Raw genomic sequence first — 19,736 nt, forward strand, 5'->3', positions numbered from 1 at the left:
TGGCGCACGACGATAACGAATTGCTCTTATATAACGTAACAATTTATATCATTTACCTTCCACTTAAGTTATTTACGACTGCGACGTTTACGTAATCACCGTAGTATCGTCGCGTGTGTTAACAAAATTAACTACTATATAGTGCTGCATATAATAGTATTCGGTAGACGTGTAGAACCACTGTAGAAGGTAAAATCGTTCAACCTTAGCAACTTCTATAGCCCGTAGAATATGTTCCTAATGTTCCTATGATGGAATCGTCAGGTATTTTAGTTATCTTACCTAAGTGGTTACGTATACTTTCGGTATCCGCGGACCGCAGATTCGCCGACCACCGTAACTGTTGTGAGGGGGAGATGCGACACGTGTGGTGCACTGACCCGAAAACGGAAAAATCAGCTGTGCCGTCGCGCCATTCGCCAATTGCCATTTGCCGCTAGTCCAATAGTCCATCGTATCGTCTGTTGATAACGATAACCCGTTCGCCCAAAACACCAACAGTCAACACTCGATCGTCATGTTACTGTTGTGTTGTGCGTGCCGTTAACTGTCGTCGCGCTAAACACCGTATTTTTGTAAACACGTCTATCTCAGACGCGTTACGTTGTATCGAGAAGTTCGCCTGACCGCAATACTTTGGCCGGTGCAGTGCTAGAGTGTCGTCCGAAACAGCAACGTAGCCCGGGCAATATTGTCACATCGATTTTCCGTTTTGTCCACGTCGTCAAATATGAATTCCTTTGTGATGAACAACTACAAGTAAGTTTTGTTTGCATTAGATAATATTATGTTATGTTGTGATGACTATGTAACTGTGGTGCCAATCAGTCTGGCTTGTGACCGGACTACCGGAGACATAAAAAGTTCAGTTTGGGTTCAAATTCTCAGGCCATCCCCGGGTAGGAGCTTCAGGTTAAGCCCGTTGTATTATTATGTTGTTTGCCGTCATGGCATACCGATTGACAAGGATTGAAACTACTACTGGGTATTGCCTGGACATGTTGATGGCAACTTGGATACGGGCCTGGCTTATAAGTTACAAATTATAATCAAAATAAATATATTACTTGTGATAGTGTGATCATGTTTACAAACACTTAAATCGATTTGTATTGATAAAATATTTTAATTACACTTTTGCACAGTGTGGAGTTAACATTACCTAACTATATTTTATTTCCTACACAGAATGTTGTAGGTATGATAAAGTCATATAGATACCTAGCATTATATCACATTTTCTCATATTAACTACAATTAATGTATATTTCTAGATGATTTTGTGTAGTTAGTTGGCAAGTTTCTTCACATAGATAAGTTAATAGGTATAGTTAACCTTACCTAACCTAACCTCCCTCTCCCTTGTGTATGCCTATGGCACCTACATAATTTATATATTATTTATTTATTTATGTACAATATTGATGTGCTAAAATGTAAGTACATGTTAATACAATTAAAAACATTATTAAATTTGAAAAATCATCATTAATAATATTAATATAACAAAGATTAAAAAGTTGTGTCTTTATTTACTAATAGTATGCACCTATTTAGAGAGAATATGCTCATAAATTCATAATATAGGTGGGTACACAGGTGCAGGAAGAAATGGCAACATTATATCTATGTTTAGGTATTTAGATATATTTATTAAATCTGCTTCGAAACATACATTACTTAAACTTTTATTTAGTAATCCCTAATCAATAACCTTAAAAAATTTATCTTACCTGCTTCTAAAAATATTTTTTATAAGAAAGGTTTATAAAATATGGGATAAAATATATATCATGAAAATAAATATTGACTGTAATTAACTATAATTTATAAAGTACTTGCCTACCTATAAAATTAAAAATAATTGTATTATTATATATATATATATATATATATATATATATATATATATATATATATATATAATTGTACTGATCATTACCATACAAGTCTTACAATAAGTCTATTGTTTTTAGTTAAGTTGAACTGGATTTTATTTTTAATAAAAAATGTGTATGTAATTTATATTGTATAGTATTTATTTTTTTCAGCGCATGTTTTAATCGAGGTTTTAATAGAAATTACGATTCAATCACTGTATACTCAACCAATATAGTCTACTCTCACTATGATTTTTAGTCTTATATATTGTTATAACCTAATGTGTGCATAGATTTAGTTTGTTGAGAATCTTATAAATTAAATCTTCAGTTTCACTTTCACTTTTCTTCAAACTAACAACTGCTGAAACTGTACTACCTGTTTTTTTGCTCTCTAAATCTATAGTGCTAGATAGTATCAGTGATGTTAGAGAAATTTATTTAAAAACACATGACTAATATTATTAAACATGACTTAACAATTATACATAAAACAAAATCTTAGTTTTTGTCTCGGTTTTTGTACAAAACTTATTTAGTTTTAATTTTACAAATCACTAAAATTCTAAGATTTCAGAATTGTTTTAATTGTTTTGAATAAATCAGAACTTAGAATATTTGTTCCATGGTTTGTTGTAATATTCATTTTTTTTTTTGTCAATAAATTGATCTCAAGAAAATATTAGCTATTTACTCAATGTTTATACAAATCATATGATTAGGTCAAGGTAGTTGGAAGTTACTTTCTCTCTAGAAGAAGAATTGTGTAATTATTTGAAAAGAGAATTTGTTGATGCAACTATACACTGAAACTCACTATGCATGAAAGTTAGCTATATGAAACAATCTTATAGTTTATAAGAAACAATTCTAGTAACATTTTTTCCGGAATTTTTTCTATGTACCTAACTCTTTTGTATACCAAAGCTGAAAAAAAAACCTAACATTAAAAATGTTAAAATATGTATAGACCTCGGTATAGACTGAGTAATACATTTTTGTTTCGATTCATTATATTTGGCCATTTGGGTTTTTGATTTTATTTCCAAGGTACCTATATCTGTTGTGTGTATATAGTTCAGAATTCTGCAGACTGAAAATTGCTTAAAATAATGAAAGACAATTTTTTCTGTTTAACATTTTTGTTTGATTATTTCAATGTTCTCAGTGTTTAAAAAATATAAAAGTAATTTTTTTTTACATTATGATAACTGTACCTATATATCATAGGTACCTGCTGGCTGCTGGTATAATATTTGTTTGATTTAAAAAAAAGGTTTGAAACATAAAATAGGACATGCTGATCACTAATTATATTCTTTCATTCATAGCAGTGATTCTCAAGCTTTTTTGGTTCACGGCACACTATTAAACATCACAAGTTTTTGCGGCACACTCAACACAAATGTAATGGAATAAATTACTGTTTTCAATATTTTTTACCAGCATAATTACAAATATCAGACATTTTTTGCGGCACACCAATCAAAACTAATGATTCATAAGAATATTACACTGAATATTATTTTTAAGTTATAGACAGCTGTATGGTTGAACAAATACGTCTTATCTAATGTGACCCACATAATGAGTGTACTTCATATCGTAATATTGTATATGTTTGAAACTGTTTGTGTTATATATACCAATAGTTTCCATACCAAAAAAACAGGGGCAAATTACCGACTTTTTTGAAATAACCTAAGTTGTAAATTTCTTATGTATGTATATTTTCCTTATTAATTTTTAAATTTAAATATAATTAATACTACTGTATTTTGATATTTTGCACAGTCTTTTTAATATTTTATACAAAATAAAATATGTATTTAAAAAAAAGTTTTGTTATTTTTTCTATATTTTTTATCACCACTTATACTGATTTCCGGTTATAGTGATCAAAATACTCTCGGACGGATGTGATCATTATAAGCAGCCACCACTGTAATTCATAAATTAAGTTTAAGTCTAAACATTTAAGTATTGCAATAAAATTGTCATAATTAATTGTTTTTATAAAACTATTGTCTATTTCTAATTGATAGCTGTATAATCAATATGTATGGAGTACTGTCTGATTTAATCTATTCTGTGGTACTGTTATTTATTTTTGTTTTGGTTCCTTATATTTTGATTATTGATTAATCAATAAATATTATGTGCATACAGAAATCATAACTCATAACTCAATTAATAAGTATACTGCATACAACATCTAGAGAAGACACTTCAATCATACATATGTTAAAAATATTTTAAAACATCATGACAAAATAGGTATAATATATAAATAGTTATAAATAGGTATAATTATAAATTCATAACGGCACGCATATTGTTGAAACACATTTCGTTTAAGAGGACACTATACTCGTATGTGTTGCTCCGTTTAACAAATATGCAATAGTGTTTTGCGTGGGATCAGCGTTCAGGCTGTAGTGATAGCTCCAAATTGATATAGGTATGTATAAAATAGTTGAGAACATTATCTGTGAAATATAATTTTTATTTTTTTGATATCACTTACGAAAAAAGTTCTTGTTGTTTCAAAATCCTTTTTTTTTGTGTTTTTCAAACTAGAATGACTTTCTTGTAATTTTAATGTCGAAAAAAACGATTTTTCATGGCCAAATTTCTCTTTTTTATGTGGTGGAAATTTCATTTTTTATTATGTTTATAGTCTTATCAGTTCTTCCCCGCGCAAAACAGTTTTTACTGTTTATTTATTATTATTTATTACATTTGCAAATATAGTTCTTAAAACATATTATATTAGCAATAAAACTATCATATACACGTTTTCAAATATCATTATTATTTATAACATTCCTAATACATTTACGTTTATTTATTAATTATTTTAAAGTATTAGGTACTTTGAAATAATTTTAGAGTTTATAGCACATCCCTCTATGATTTTAAAATTTTAAAATATTCCATAAAGATAGGTAATTGTTGAATTAAAATAAAATAGTTATGCGTACTAATATTTTTTCAGTATTTCTTCATTTGCCATACTAGTTTACATACTTATCTAATAGATAAATATTTTATATCAATTATCATTTTTTTATTTATTGTAATATTCTTACAACCTATTATCCTTGTTGCTTTACTTTTGTAGTTCTGCAAATGCAAAAAATTAAATTGATTTTATAGTATTAAAATAGTTATATTAATGTTAATAGAAAGTTGTTACATAATGAGTTACTCGGTAATACATAACTTCCACAATATGATCGAAAGGTTTCAAAAAGAATTGTTAAACATATACTTATACATTTTTGGGTAAATAGCTATGGTTTTTTTTTGTAATTTTAATTGAAATCGAATATTGAAATTGTTATGATTTTATCAAAATCCGGGGTTTATCGTATGATAAATGTACCTAATTTTTTTTAGATTTATTAAAACCCATCGTAATTTATATTTGATTTATGTGTATGTTGGTACTTTAAATTAATTTAGAATATTACATTAACAGACAATGCATTTAAAATTTGGGAATGAAATTCTATAATTGTAATTGATTGAAAGTCGGTGTCAGCATCTTTTTAATGTTGATGGTGACGAAGAATGTCTTTTCACGAGATGAGTGTGTTATGAAGTTAAATGTTTATGGTACTCTTTTTATAGTATTTTTGTATGTGTTTACACCATTAATATAAATTATATTATTATAACAGTAGGAATTAAAAAAACAGAACCTATTAGAGACGTAGCAGTTACATAACGCAGTACAAATGGCACACGTGTATTTTGTTTTGCATTATACGTTTATTTTAAGGCTTTCTCATAATATGTTCATATTTAAATTATTTATGTTTGGTATTCAACAAGTTTACCGTGTATATCTCCTATATACTGTAAACACCGATTCTTAACCCGGGGGTCATGAAGTCTGTAGACGCATTATAGTACCTACATACCTATAATATATATTATAAGTACTTTAATCACATTTAATGATTCCGATATTTTATTATTTTAAATAAATCACAATTCATGTTAGAAAATTCATAATAATTGGTATGAATAATGGATAATTATTTTATCGACTTCAACTTATATCTAATATTCAAACGCGTATAAAATTATTCAATAGCATAAGATGATTAAGAAATGTATAGTTTCTAATATTAAATTGCTTATTTTGTTTCATATAATTTATTTGATTTAAATAATACCATGTTAAACAAAGCATATTCAGTATTTTAATTTCATTTTAAGAAATGTTTTAATACCTAATAGGTTATAATATTCATGAATATTATACATATGCATATTGCATATACATTTCAAACCTAGTTAGTTGGTGCAATTCATTTGCCTGAAAAATTTGTTTAAGCAACATGCTATCAACTATTAATGTTTTATTTTATTTTATTTATATAAATTTGTTTCATCAATCGATATAACAATGTTCATAAACATACTGAAATCTCTAGGTGCTTATCGAAGGCTGTATCATAATAGTTGTTATAAGTATTTCAAAATATACATGTATGAGTGTGATGAGAATTACAATAAATATACCTCTGTAATACCTGTAACGTACAATTTACGGAGTGTACCGTATTATTATTTTATAGTACGACCTATATACCAATTTGTAATTATATGAAATATATATAGCAATATAGGCGATGGTGTGAATACTGCAGCGTATGCACATCTAGTCTTAGTAACATTAATTTCACCATGTATACCTAGATAGTAGATGTCTGTAATAATTAGATATGATGATTGATGACTTATAACTTACGAGTTATGAGTATACTTAATAAATTACAAAGTACTTACATACTATAAGTCATGAAAATAAGAACAAAATATATTATTCTAGCATTCAAGCCTGGGTCATTTAATTTAATATGACGTACGCTGTATGCGGATTTTATGATAATGTAATACCTTATATCTATTTCAAACACTATGAAATGTTTGCTATAAATTTGAGCAAATGTATTTGTTATTCTATTAATTTTAGGTATTATGCAAGTCCTTTAGCTGTGAAAGGTTAACTGAAGTATATATAAAAAAAAAAACACAATTATTTATTAAACTATTAATATTTCTACCTATCATATCATGTTTAAAAACACTGCTATAACATTTTATTTATTATAAATCTATATACGTCTAGGTTTAAAAATAATACAGAATCATGATACATTGGTGCCTATGTTTTAACACAACTTCAATATGGACATAGCCCAGGTGATCTCCCCTTCTTTACACGCTAATCTTGGTAGCCTGGTAAATTTGAATTCTACTATAGATAGTCTGTAACTTATATTGTTGTTCCAATTTATAGAGTATTACGTGCCTTATTTAATATATAATACTTGTTAATCTAATTTGTATGATTATTAAATCGTATTTAAGGTTAATCTAAAAAGAAAAGATAAATATATATTATATTCGGTCTATTAAATTAATAGCGTTTAACATACTATCACAGTACCACTTATTCTTTATTATTGTGACCTGCAATGAGATAATATTTAAGAAAACCGTATTAATTATTCTCTTCGACGGAGTTGTTAAAATATGTTTGAATTTTAGATATAGGAACATGTCATACGAGTGAAAATGCTATCGTGAGGTCTATATTATATACAATTTTATATACATGCATGATGTATACATGAATTTATTACACATATCGTCATATCCAAACGTTATATACGAAACAAAATATTGTAAAATCGGTAGCAATGATAAGTATTCTCGTTAGTATTTATTTGTTTGTAGAGTAATCCAGAATTTCCAGATACTATTATTTAAAACTCTAGTTTGTACCCGTTATAATATATTATAGTGCTTATATTTACAATGCCTTTTGCTTATAATAAATTTATAAACAAGTTTTATATTACTATTATTTTATATTGTTTGTTAGATTACTTGTCAACAAGAGTAGGTACTTATTATGTATAAGCAAATTTTGGTCCCCGAATAAAATTATAATGTCATACATTTATATTCTTATGAAATTGGTATAATTATTACTGATTATATTAAATGCCTATATGCGAATAAATATGAAAATCTATGTATATAAATTATATTAATATTCAGACACCTATGAATAATGAATACGTGATTCTACTATAAATCTAGTCCTTGAATTAGGAAATTTAGACCCATCGATCACATAAACGTATTCTAATACAATTTACCTAATAATTATCATCTTCAAATCTTAAATAAAATTGGTAACTAAAACATTTCAAGTTGTTTAATCTATAGAAAATGTTGTTTCTTCTTTTGACACAAAATAAAATTACCTAAAAAAATACATATTAAGCACTGAAAAAAATAACTTTTAATATTATTTTTAAATGATCTGAAACTTCCACCCCATTTCGATATATTATGTATATAATAGAATTGGGTCAAAATACAAGTATTTAACGATACTGTCAATTTTCTAGAAAGTAAAAATATTTAGTTATACTTACATATTAATACGAATTTGTTCTCCTTTTATTTAGTATCACATAATATAATCACATTGCCTATTTGCCTGAATACTTCAAAAGTTTGTTACATACGCGAAGATATTTATACGTTTAAAACATACTTTTATTTGAATTATGTTATTGTTTTAGTATTCAATTATTAAATATTCGTACCTATAGTGTGAACGTTTGTGTTGGATAATATATATATATAAACATTTAGTTTAGTATTTTTATTGAATAAATTAGCAGCAAATTAATATAGTACAGTTGTATACCAGTATACCAAATACTTATGAAAAATTTATCAATTAACCTGTACAATCATTTTATGTAAACTGTAAAGTACTTATATTGTATTTACTTTTAGATACGACATCATGGCTTATGTTTAAATATACGTTTATCCAGATTATTTTTTATTATATTTCGAAGTTTATTTTAAGTATAATGTTAATAAATAGACAATAGTAAATTATGAGTAGTAAATTTATAATATAGTAAACCATAATATTGTATTATAATAGGAAATAGTAGGTTTAGCAATAAAATAAAATACGTTGACGCCCATAAGTTGATGAGCGCGGTTATTGATTGCGTTCGATTACACGATTATATCTTATATTATTATGTTGCTTAATAAATTATTTTAAAGTACGATAAATTATAGGAAATACGAAAAAAGAGATACAGAGACATGTATCGTTGTAAAAATTCCATGTCAATACGGGGGTTTGTATAGTAACATTTTGGTAACTTTCGACTTTAGTTGTGGAACCTGCCTGTGCGTGACGTTATTCGAAAAAAACCGAATTATTGATTCATATTCAGCTCCACGTAGTGTTTAAAACGAATTAAGAACCTATACTATCATGCACATTTTATGAATAGATACTACTATCATACTCATACTGTAGTCGTATATTTTAACTTGTAAAGCGCAGACAAATTATCCTTCATAGTACATGTTTAAATTCACGACGGATACGGTACTACTAACTCTACACGGTCATATACTGCTGCAATACGTACGTCATAAAAATGATTACACATTCAGGATAATATTTATTTTTTGATTTTACTATTTTACCGGGCTATCGAATACAGTGTGCGTATATAAGCTCGTCATTTTACTAAGTATATATACATAGCCATAGAGTCGGTACTAGAAGTGGGGAATGACGACGGCATCTTTCAAGGCAAACAAAGGTTATTTCCTTGTCCCTACTATTAAAATATTCAGTCGCCAACTGTTATTATATATTATTATATATACTCGATTGCCGCGCTACTACGGCGCGCAGGCAAATACGTAGTCAAGTCCAACATAATAATATTATGCAGCTAGTACTTCTAGTAGTGGTTGCGATGAACTGTAGGCAAACGGTCCTCGTACGTTCCCGACGGATTATGCGTGATATTTAAAATCGGTTTTTATTCTTGTCGAATTCAATTCGTACAGAAACCGGACGGCTGATATACGTACAACTATAATTTATAAATACTTAGACGTATTATCGAACAACGTGCGTAAAAGTGTTCATCCTGTTGCTGCTGCAGCGATAATTCATCATGACTATAATCGATGAATCCATCGTCGTTCCCATGGACGAGCTGTCCACCGTTAAACAAGATGGCCGTTTAATGATCGATCCCGTGTCTGTTGACAGGAAATCCGGCGCGGTCAAAGTGACGATCACGCCATGCCAACCCAAGACCCTGAGTCACCTACCCAAAAGGCCACCCGTGGACATCGCCTTCTCCGATCTCATGTACACCGTGACCGAAGGCACCAAAAACAGTGAGTATATATTCAAACATTACATTTTCATACATTATAATATTTTATTCATATTTATATCCTGCGCAAATTATATGTTGTAAATCTTAAAAAACATATATATCGTATAAAATCAGCTAGTTGAGTTGGTGGATAATAAGTATGTTAGTTATATTATTGCTTATTATTGTATTTGTGTCGGCGAGGCCATTGCAGACAATTATTATTACGTTCGATACCTACTTAACCGTTTTGGCTGTTCTACCATCGATCTTTGTCACTATAATTTAGGCGCATGTTTTATTTACCTATCAACTAATACGAATCGATGGGCTTTAGAAGTTGATAGGAATGTGTTGAACGCGACACGCGTCCTTCCCAAAATGTTTCCGATTTTTTGTTTTCATTAACACGCTTATTTATAAATAATTATAACTCATTACTCTTGTGTCCTCCTTCTTATTCATTCCTCGTTACTTTATAAAACTTATTATCCTGATTATACGGTTCATATAAGAATGAAAGGCGGTAGAAATTTCGGAATAAGGTTAATTTGGTCAATTTAACTTTTATAATAATTCGATAATGACGGTGTGAGTAATAATAGTTATGTATAAATATTTAACGTAAGTGGATATAGCAAATTTGCGGTGGACATAAGGTCACACAACTGAGAATCTGAAACATGATGTTTATGACACAACGTACAATTAATTTATTTAGCGTCTGAAGTCCATCTTGATCATGTGTATGTCAGACACTCATTATATTATTGCAGTAGGTAAATTATTATTATGGCGAAGGCCGACGAATCAGCGTTTCTCATTGTTTTCTTATTAGGTAGTTGTTATTGTTTTTGAGTTCAAGTCCATTATAATATTAGTTAAACAGTAAGAAATAATGTCTCGCGTACCTACTTATACCATTGACGTATGTTATGCTAGTTCAATTTCTTTTGTTATTATTTTTTCCCCGCTGATTTTAAAATTTTAAAATAATATTAGGTACTTTAGCTATAGACCTATAGTGTACCTTAGGCTATACGTCTACTGCAGCAACATCTCTTCATTCTCTTAATTATAATTTCAAATATATTATTACCCAGTGGCAATTAATAAGTGGGAAAGGGTAGAAGGTCGAGTATCCCCTCTACTACTTGTAGCTATATCCCATTGGTAAAGTCCGTGAAAAGTATTGGATCTCTCAAACAGTGTTTTCCAAACTGTGTATTGAACGATGAAACTTAAATAAAAACATTACGCTTTTAATTACTTCCATTCATCTGTAGTTAGATATAAAATGAAGCTACGATATCAGTATTATACCTACTTCGTTAGTATGCAAATTCGATATATGTTAGTTTCTTTACGTTTTGAATTAAGTTATCAAATAAGGTTATACCTATACATAACATTAAGAACTTGAAGGTTACATATTTTAATTTGAATATCAATATATCAATTTATATATCTATAAATCAAAGTATTAGTGACTCAAATTCTTTCGTTCATACCTATAATAAATTGTAAACAAGATTTTTTCAAGAGCAAGAATTATAAAATGTTCCTCGCCAAATTTAAATTAACGTTGCGTTTCACGACCCCATTATCAATTAATATTGAATATGCAACTAAAAAAATCTGTGAATAATAGAAAAATGTATGGCTTAATAAAATAATTCTTGGACATATTTTGTAGAGGAGAGGCAATGTCTCCGTAACTATCTTCTTCAAACGACACTGCATTGTCATAATTTTTTGAAAAACTATATAGCAATATCTATATAGGTACCTATATAGAATAATAATACTAACATTTTAATTACCTTTTTATATCTTATATGTAATGGATACACGGTTTAAATATGAATTTAATTACAAACACACATACGCGTCATATATTATATATTACTAAATTATACCTACTTAACTATTCTATCATTACATTATTCATCCGAAGGCTGTAAAAGAAAATGCTTGTTTCGAATAAATTTGAAAATTTTAGAGATTGATATTGTATTTATATTCGTTTAGTTTATTAATATTTATGTAACTAAGAACTTATATTCATTATTTTATATTAATTGCCCACCTTAACAAAAAAGACAAGACGAATGTTCAGTTATAATTAAATAAGCAATATCACAACTTTGCACTTAAAGTTTAACTATATCGTCTGTATCGCAATTGGGTGATGGCCATTCTAATTGATCCATATACGTGATTTCACATACTGAATTCCGTAGTGAATTTTTATTAATAGTGATATTCAGCAAATAAATATGTTATGCAACACATTAATAATAATGATAAAATGATTTTACAAAAAATAATGGAATTTAACCCATTAGATATTGAACTGTTGATACATTTATTATACATATACCTATTTCTATTGTTTATTATGAAATTAATAATTTGATTTTTTACCCATCTGTCAATATTATTTATTATATTTATAAATTGTTTTATCATTTAATTTCAGTATAGGTAGTTAGACTTTGTATTAAAGTCTATGTATATAATGTATAATACATAATATCTCAATATCACTCAATAATACTTTAATATTTCCCATTGCTCGCAATTATCCATAATTACCGGATATGTCTCGATTTATCCATGACCAAAACTCGTTTGTGTATTTTAATAACAAATGTATAGCTCTCATTTAATATTATGTTCTAAAGACAATTTACTATTTGTGCTGTTTCTAAAAATGTAAATTAAAAATATTGAATTGTTGTAATTATTATATGAATAATATTAACATTTTTCGATGTATTTATAATTATAGGATTGTTAAAAAAAAATGTTTGATTGACTATTGCTAATTTACATACTAACACATATAGTTGTATTAAAATAGATTAAATGTAGTAGGTATAAATGATACCTAATTATTATTTTACAGTTTCAAAAAAATCTATTTCTCTTTTTTTTTTCGGAGGACAGCTTAGGTTGTTTTTTAAATCCTGAGATTAAATTATAAAATATTATTTAAAGCGTTCCCTACACCAGATTTTTTTCTAGTGTTGTACCTAATTTTAAAAAGCTTTATATTCATTTGTTTTTATTATTTTCTTAAATTATTTTTTGAAAACTTACAATTCTACCACCTTAACAGTTTTTTAAGCACCTAATACCTACAAAGATTTAATATTTTAACATTCTAGCTTTACTTAATAGTTTATAGCAACATTGAGAAAAACAAAAATAAACGGTTAAGAAACCACGCGCGAACTCAAAACAATATATTGATAACTTGTGGTAGAGATTCGTTCTGAATTGATTTTGTTATGCAGTGATAATCATATTGTTACATACTATACTGATAATTATTTGAAAGCCTGTAAATTAAGAAGTGTTTTTGTTTGTTATTCATTCAAAATCTATGTAGTATAGTAGCTAAAATTATATTTATTTTTATTTTTTACTTGTGACATCTAAAAAACGAAATTAGCATTGTTTTTAAAGCACATTAAAATAATGAGGATTATCAAGTATTAAATAACATGAGCATGGGGAATTCTTAGAGAAAATTTAGCGACTATTAATGTGTACATTATAACCACTGACTTAAACGTTGACTATTAGTTTTTTGCTTACCGAAGGAATCTTTGTCAGGCTTTAAATGCAAGGTCATGATTTGTATAGTGTCCTCGAGCAGACCGGTTGTTCTCACTGGATAATAATATTATAGCATAAAACTTTTCAGACATAAGGAGAACCCCTAATCATGTTGTCTTCTAATTCGTATTTATGCAACGGGAAGTATTTATATTTCATATTGTTTTTGTAATTTAAAGTTATTTTTTGATTACCTATTTTTGGATATGAAAATATCTAATCATAATACATGGCATGTGATAACATTATTATTCCTTCGTACATTCTTTATTAATACAAGTTTTTGTGTACAAAATATATCCATTATTTTTGAAGGTCCTACATAGCGGATGAAATACGTTCATGATATTTAATTTAAATTATTTTATGCATTTCTACTGGCGAATACCTTCTATAAAGTATATTATATAACCTCTTTTATAGAATACGTATAATCATATGCTGTTTACAACGTTATCTGATTTCAAATCATGATGCCAGTCACAATAATTATCATCGATATTCTTATAAAGTTATAACCTATATAATTCAAGTAAACATATACAATTTTTTGAACTTGGATTTTATATTAAAAAAATAGTATCGACAATCGTATGCTTATTTTTTTACTGCTGCCCTCTCCGTAAGTTACAGTTGTTAAATAATATGGCTTTTGAAATATCAACTCATTATTTAGCCTTTACCTGTTTTTTTAAATGTGTTTCATAATATGATATTTTTATTCGTAACTCACTGTACGCGGAAATGATGAAAAACTTGTTATGGCTGACCTTACTTTAACATTCACTTACTTAGTTAAATAATACGTAGTTGATAATTTTTTTTTTAAATTTAAAGCTACATAATATACATAATTAAATACTTATTCGATTTTGTTGATTACGATTAAAACAACGCTTACACTCTTGCGTTATTGGATTATGTTGAGTTTCCCGTCATGTTAGCTTTTTTCAAAATACTCTGTAATGATATTTCAGAACAAAACAAAAATTATTTGAAATTACTTAGTCAGATTTTTCAGTTTCATAATTTCAATATGTGTTGAGGTCGTTGATAATATTGAAAGGATTAGGGATCAGCAGTATCACAGTTACAAAATTTCATATGATGGGAAAGTTCTTAAAACACTCGGTAATTTTTTTAACAGTTATTATAAAAGTTGCTTAAAAAGAGATCATCTTTTAATCGACTAAAATTTAAAATGTTGATTTTTATATGTATCTATATAGTATATGTATATAGAAAATGATTCAAACAAAATCACTAGATGGTGTGACATTTCTTACGGTGTTTGGTGTATATCTTGATACATATACACTCTTACCCAATATTTTGGCTTTTAATCGCTTTAGGATTGCAAAAATCAAAAAAATGTTCAGAAAATGACTGCGTGTATGACGTGTTTTAATATTTTTAGATATTTCTTTAAAACACATTTTGATCTATGAGATGATATCGTTTACTTTAAACTGAAATATTTTGTGTTTTAATGTATATTATTTCTTTCTTTCAGCTTCCAAAAATATCTTAAAATCCGTAAGTGGCCGCCTGAGATCAGGTGAGTTGACGGCCATCATGGGACCGTCTGGTGCCGGAAAATCCACACTGCTGAACATACTCACAGGATACAAGTAAAATGATTTTATATGATAATCTTACTATTATAATTGATCATGGTTAAGTCGTTGTCTCTCATTATTTGTATTGCTTTGAATTTTACCATCGGAGAAGTAGCAGACGATTAGAGAATCCTTTTATAGTGTGTATGAATATGGTTTTTTTCACCTAGTGTTAAATTCTTTTGTTTGAAATATAGAAACTGATAATAAATATTTAGGACATATCAACTGGACATAAGGTCATACGCATGCCTGTATGCTATGTATACAGTGTTTTTAGACTATAGTTCATTACGATAATAAGTTCATTGGTTATTATTCCATATTCCTTTGTTGTTAATTCATATTTTATCACATGAGATATACATATTTTTTCTGTACTATGGCATTTGTACGTTTTGTTCAATATTGACCCATACATCCATTTATCACTGTATGTAATACAAAACATGTGCTATACAATTTCGTAATCATAATATTATATAATATTAATTAATAATTAAATGTGGGTTAACACCATGTTCCGCTTTACTTTTCAGATGTTCCGGAGTTAAAGGTTCCATCACGATTAACGGGCACGAAAGAAATTTGAGTCAATTCAGAAAATTATCATGTTATATTATGCAGGACAATCAGCTCCATGCCAATTTATCTGTAGAAGAAGCTATGCAAGTAGCTTCTTCGTTAAAGTTAGGATCAGACATATCGAAAGACAGCAAATATCAAGTGGTAAGTTGCAGTACACGTACTTTTATTATTTATTTTTCAATTATTGCCGTCTCCTACAAGCAACGAAGACAAATATAAGCACGAAACAAATATTGCTATTTTTCATATATCTAACTTTGTTTACAGATTCAAGAAATATTAGAAACATTAGGTTTACAAGAACACCGAAGGACAATGACAAGCAATTTGTCAGGTGGACAAAAAAAACGTTTGTCCATTGCTCTTGAACTTGTAAACAATCCTCCCATTATGTTTTTCGACGAGCCAACTAGGTTAGACACATTACCAGCTCCAAGATAAATGTCCGAACATTTACAAATATTAATGCATGTTAATTTATACAATTTTAGTGGCTTAGACAGTAGTTCTTGTTTCCAATGTATTTCCTTGCTGAAATCGCTGAGTCGTGGTGGCCGTACAATCATCTGTACGATTCATCAACCCAGTGCTCGGTTATTCGAGATGTTTGATCATCTTTACACCCTTGCTGAAGGACAATGTGTCTACCAAGGATCCACGAAACAACTCGTTCCTTTCCTCGGCACCCTCGGACTCGAATGTCCTAGTTACCATAACCCTGCGTCTTACTGTGAGTCAAATTCACAGTTGGGTCCTTGAATTAATAAACTCGATATGTACTAATTATATTCCTTGTGCAGTAATTGAGGTGTCATGCGGCGAATATGGTGATAATGTCCGCAAATTGGTGACGGCCATTAACAATGGAAAATACGATATTCAAGTTGGCAAACCATTCCCACAACCAGAAAATTTGAATAATGTCAACCAGAAAGAAATAATGAAAAGTAAATATTTCTGTACAATCTGTCATCGAATCAACATTTTTCAAAATTCGTTTTTTTAATTTTATTCGTTTTCGTGTTTCAGGTAGCAACTTATCTTCAAACTTTATCGAAATAGATAAATTATCAAAATCCATGGATTCTGATAGTTTATTGCAGTACTCAGGAAATCAATTTTCTAAACCTGGTAAGTGCTCATTTAATCTCGTATAAACTTTTCATGAACAGAATTCGTCATTATAATGTATGTAATTAACTTATTTTTATATTGTAGATGATGGCTCTGCTATTAATTCAGAATTGAGTTCGATTAAAACTGGAAATCTAAATAATTCAGATGAAGCAACTGATACCTTACTAAAGAACGGTTTACCAAGTAGTCAACAGCGATATGCTACATCTGAGTTTGCTCAATTTTGGATTGTTCTCAAGCGAACATTACTTTTTAGCAGAAGAGATTGGGTATGCTTTTATAAAATTTGTTAAATTACGAAAATGATTATAAATTTATTTATCATACTGTACTTATATTAATATTAACTGGTTAATCTAATTTCAGACTCTTATGTACTTACGTTTGTTTGCTCACATTTTGGTCGGATTTTTAATTGGTTCATTGTATTATGATATTGGTAATGATGGTGCCAAAGTACTTAGTAACCTTGGATTTCTATTTTTCAACATGTTGTTCCTTATGTACACATCAATGACAATCACCATTTTATCATGTAAGTTTAGTAATTCATTATTTAATAAGAAAATCACATATTAATCAAAATTTAAACCTTTTTTTCAGTCCCTCTAGAGTTACCCGTTTTGATCAAAGAAAATTTTAATAGATGGTATTCTCTCAGATCATATTATTTGGCTATTACATTATCAGATATTCCGTTCCAGGTTAGGTTATATTATATTATATCCAATCAATTTTAAAATTTTCCATACTTTTATAAATAACTATTAAATATTTCACCTTATTAAATTATTCTCATTTTTGTTTTCGGTTTAGGCAATATTTTGCGTCATGTATGTTGGTATTGTATACTACATGACTTCACAACCACTTGAAATGTTCAGATTTGGTATGTTCTTATCAGCCTGTCTTCTTATATCATTTGTTGCTCAAAGTGTTGGACTCGTAGTTGGAGCTGCAATGAATGTACAAGTAAGTAAACTAAAATTTATAGTAATAATTACATTGTTTTATTGATTTAAATCACTATTTTTTACAGAATGGAGTGTTCTTAGCACCAGTCATGTCTGTACCTTTCTTGCTTTTCTCTGGTTTCTTTGTGAGCTTTGATGCTATACCTATTTATTTGAGATGGATCACATATTTAAGTTATATCCGCTATGGCTTTGAAGGTACAGCATTGGCTACTTATGGTTATAATCGAACAATCCTTCAATGTCACCAGGTATATATACAGCATTTTATATAATGTCATAAACATGATTTAAAATCTTTTAAATTTTAGATTTATTGCCACTTCAAAAAACCGAGTACCACACTTAGAGAATTAGATATGATGGATGCAAGCTTTTCTTTGGATATTGTTGCTTTGATTATAATATTCTTTGTGCTACGTATATCTGCGTTCATATTTCTCCGATGGAAGCTCAAGTCATCGCGTTAATTAATACAAATTATTGAAAAGCTCTTCTATTATGAACAATTATACGTTAATAGTTTATTAAGATAATAAATTTATCTGTGAATGTATGTATAGTATATATACAAATCTCTTATTATTATTGCTCGGTTTTGGTTTATACAGATTTTATAATAATTAAATGTAATATTGTGATATAAACATTTTTAAGCAATATATGTATTTTGACGAAAAAAGAAAACTACAAGGCATTTGTTTTAGTAGATATAACATATCGTTTCGTTAAGTAATTGGTTACTAGTTTTCATTTGTTTATTTATTCATTTTTTTTATTTTTTTTAAATGTATTTTTTTTTTTTAATCTTTAGAACTATGACCAAATTTTAATAGATTATTTAATAACTTATTATTATCGTTTGTATTTCTTTTCTTATATATGTATACACCCATTATATACATTGTTAAATCAATTGTATTATGAAATATACTTTGATCTGATTCCTTTTATTGTCTTCAAGTACTTCATTTGTCTAATAATTATTGAATTGTATAAAAGTTTTTGATACAAAATGCAATGTGAACAATATAAAACTGTACTTGCAATAATGATATTTGTATCATTTACGGTTTTTAATATTTTATTCATTACTTAATGATATTTATATCCTTATAATTAAAATCTTATATTATTGTTCCTGAATCTAAATGTTCTATTTTATTTTTAGACTTTTATATACTTACACAATCAGTTATTATTTTAATTAAATCATTTTGCAAAATGAACAATTTTTTAATCTAATGAGGACCATAAATTTATGGTATATTTATAATTATTTTTTTTTGAAGTGTGAAAAGTTTTAGTCTCCTGATGGCATGCTGTGCTAGAGATTGGCATCAAAAGTAGTCTGTGCAGACTGTAGAGGTAGGTACAATATTGTCTTCTATAATACACTTTGTAATGTATGTACTATATAGCATAAAGTAAAAATAATGTTTTATTTTTTGAGATATACTAAAAAACTTATTTGAGTAATAATTATAAATCAAATAATATTTATACAAACATTAAGTACATGCGCATCATGGTATGTACTCAAATTGGTCCAGTGACATTGGGAAACTTTCATTTTGATGAAAAATTAGAATAAAACTAATTTAAAACTATAGCATGAAATATAGTAACACCTCTACTTGGTTAAATAATATAGAAATATTG

General features: G+C 28.0%; 1 protein-coding gene across 2 annotated transcripts; it reads left to right on the top strand.

Moving 5' to 3' along the window:
- Positions 1-440: 440 nt before the first annotated feature.
- Positions 441-19,025, top strand: LOC107166228 (ATP-binding cassette sub-family G member 4). Of its 2 annotated transcripts, XM_015514800.2 has the most exons (14): positions 441-759; positions 10,018-10,148; positions 15,270-15,387; positions 15,915-16,104; positions 16,231-16,376; positions 16,455-16,693; positions 16,764-16,910; positions 16,993-17,094; positions 17,182-17,369; positions 17,467-17,635; positions 17,704-17,804; positions 17,917-18,072; positions 18,140-18,325; positions 18,386-19,025. In XM_015514800.2, exons 1-14 carry the CDS (start codon positions 731-733, stop codon positions 18,542-18,544), a joined length of 2,061 nt encoding a protein of 686 aa, XP_015370286.1. In that variant the 5' UTR covers positions 441-730; the 3' UTR covers positions 18,545-19,025. The 2 variants fall into 2 exon arrangements, with proteins under 2 accessions (XP_015370286.1, XP_015370285.2); XM_015514799.2 differs by lacking the exon at positions 441-759 and having other exon boundaries at positions 9,684-10,148.
- Positions 19,026-19,736: the final 711 nt, after the last annotated feature.

The sequence above is a fragment of the Diuraphis noxia genome, unplaced genomic scaffold, assembly GCF_037042655.1.
Source record: "Diuraphis noxia isolate RWA-SAM2 unplaced genomic scaffold, SU_Dnox_SAM2 contig0002, whole genome shotgun sequence".
In the NCBI taxonomy this organism is placed as follows: Eukaryota; Metazoa; Arthropoda; class Insecta; order Hemiptera; family Aphididae; genus Diuraphis; species Diuraphis noxia.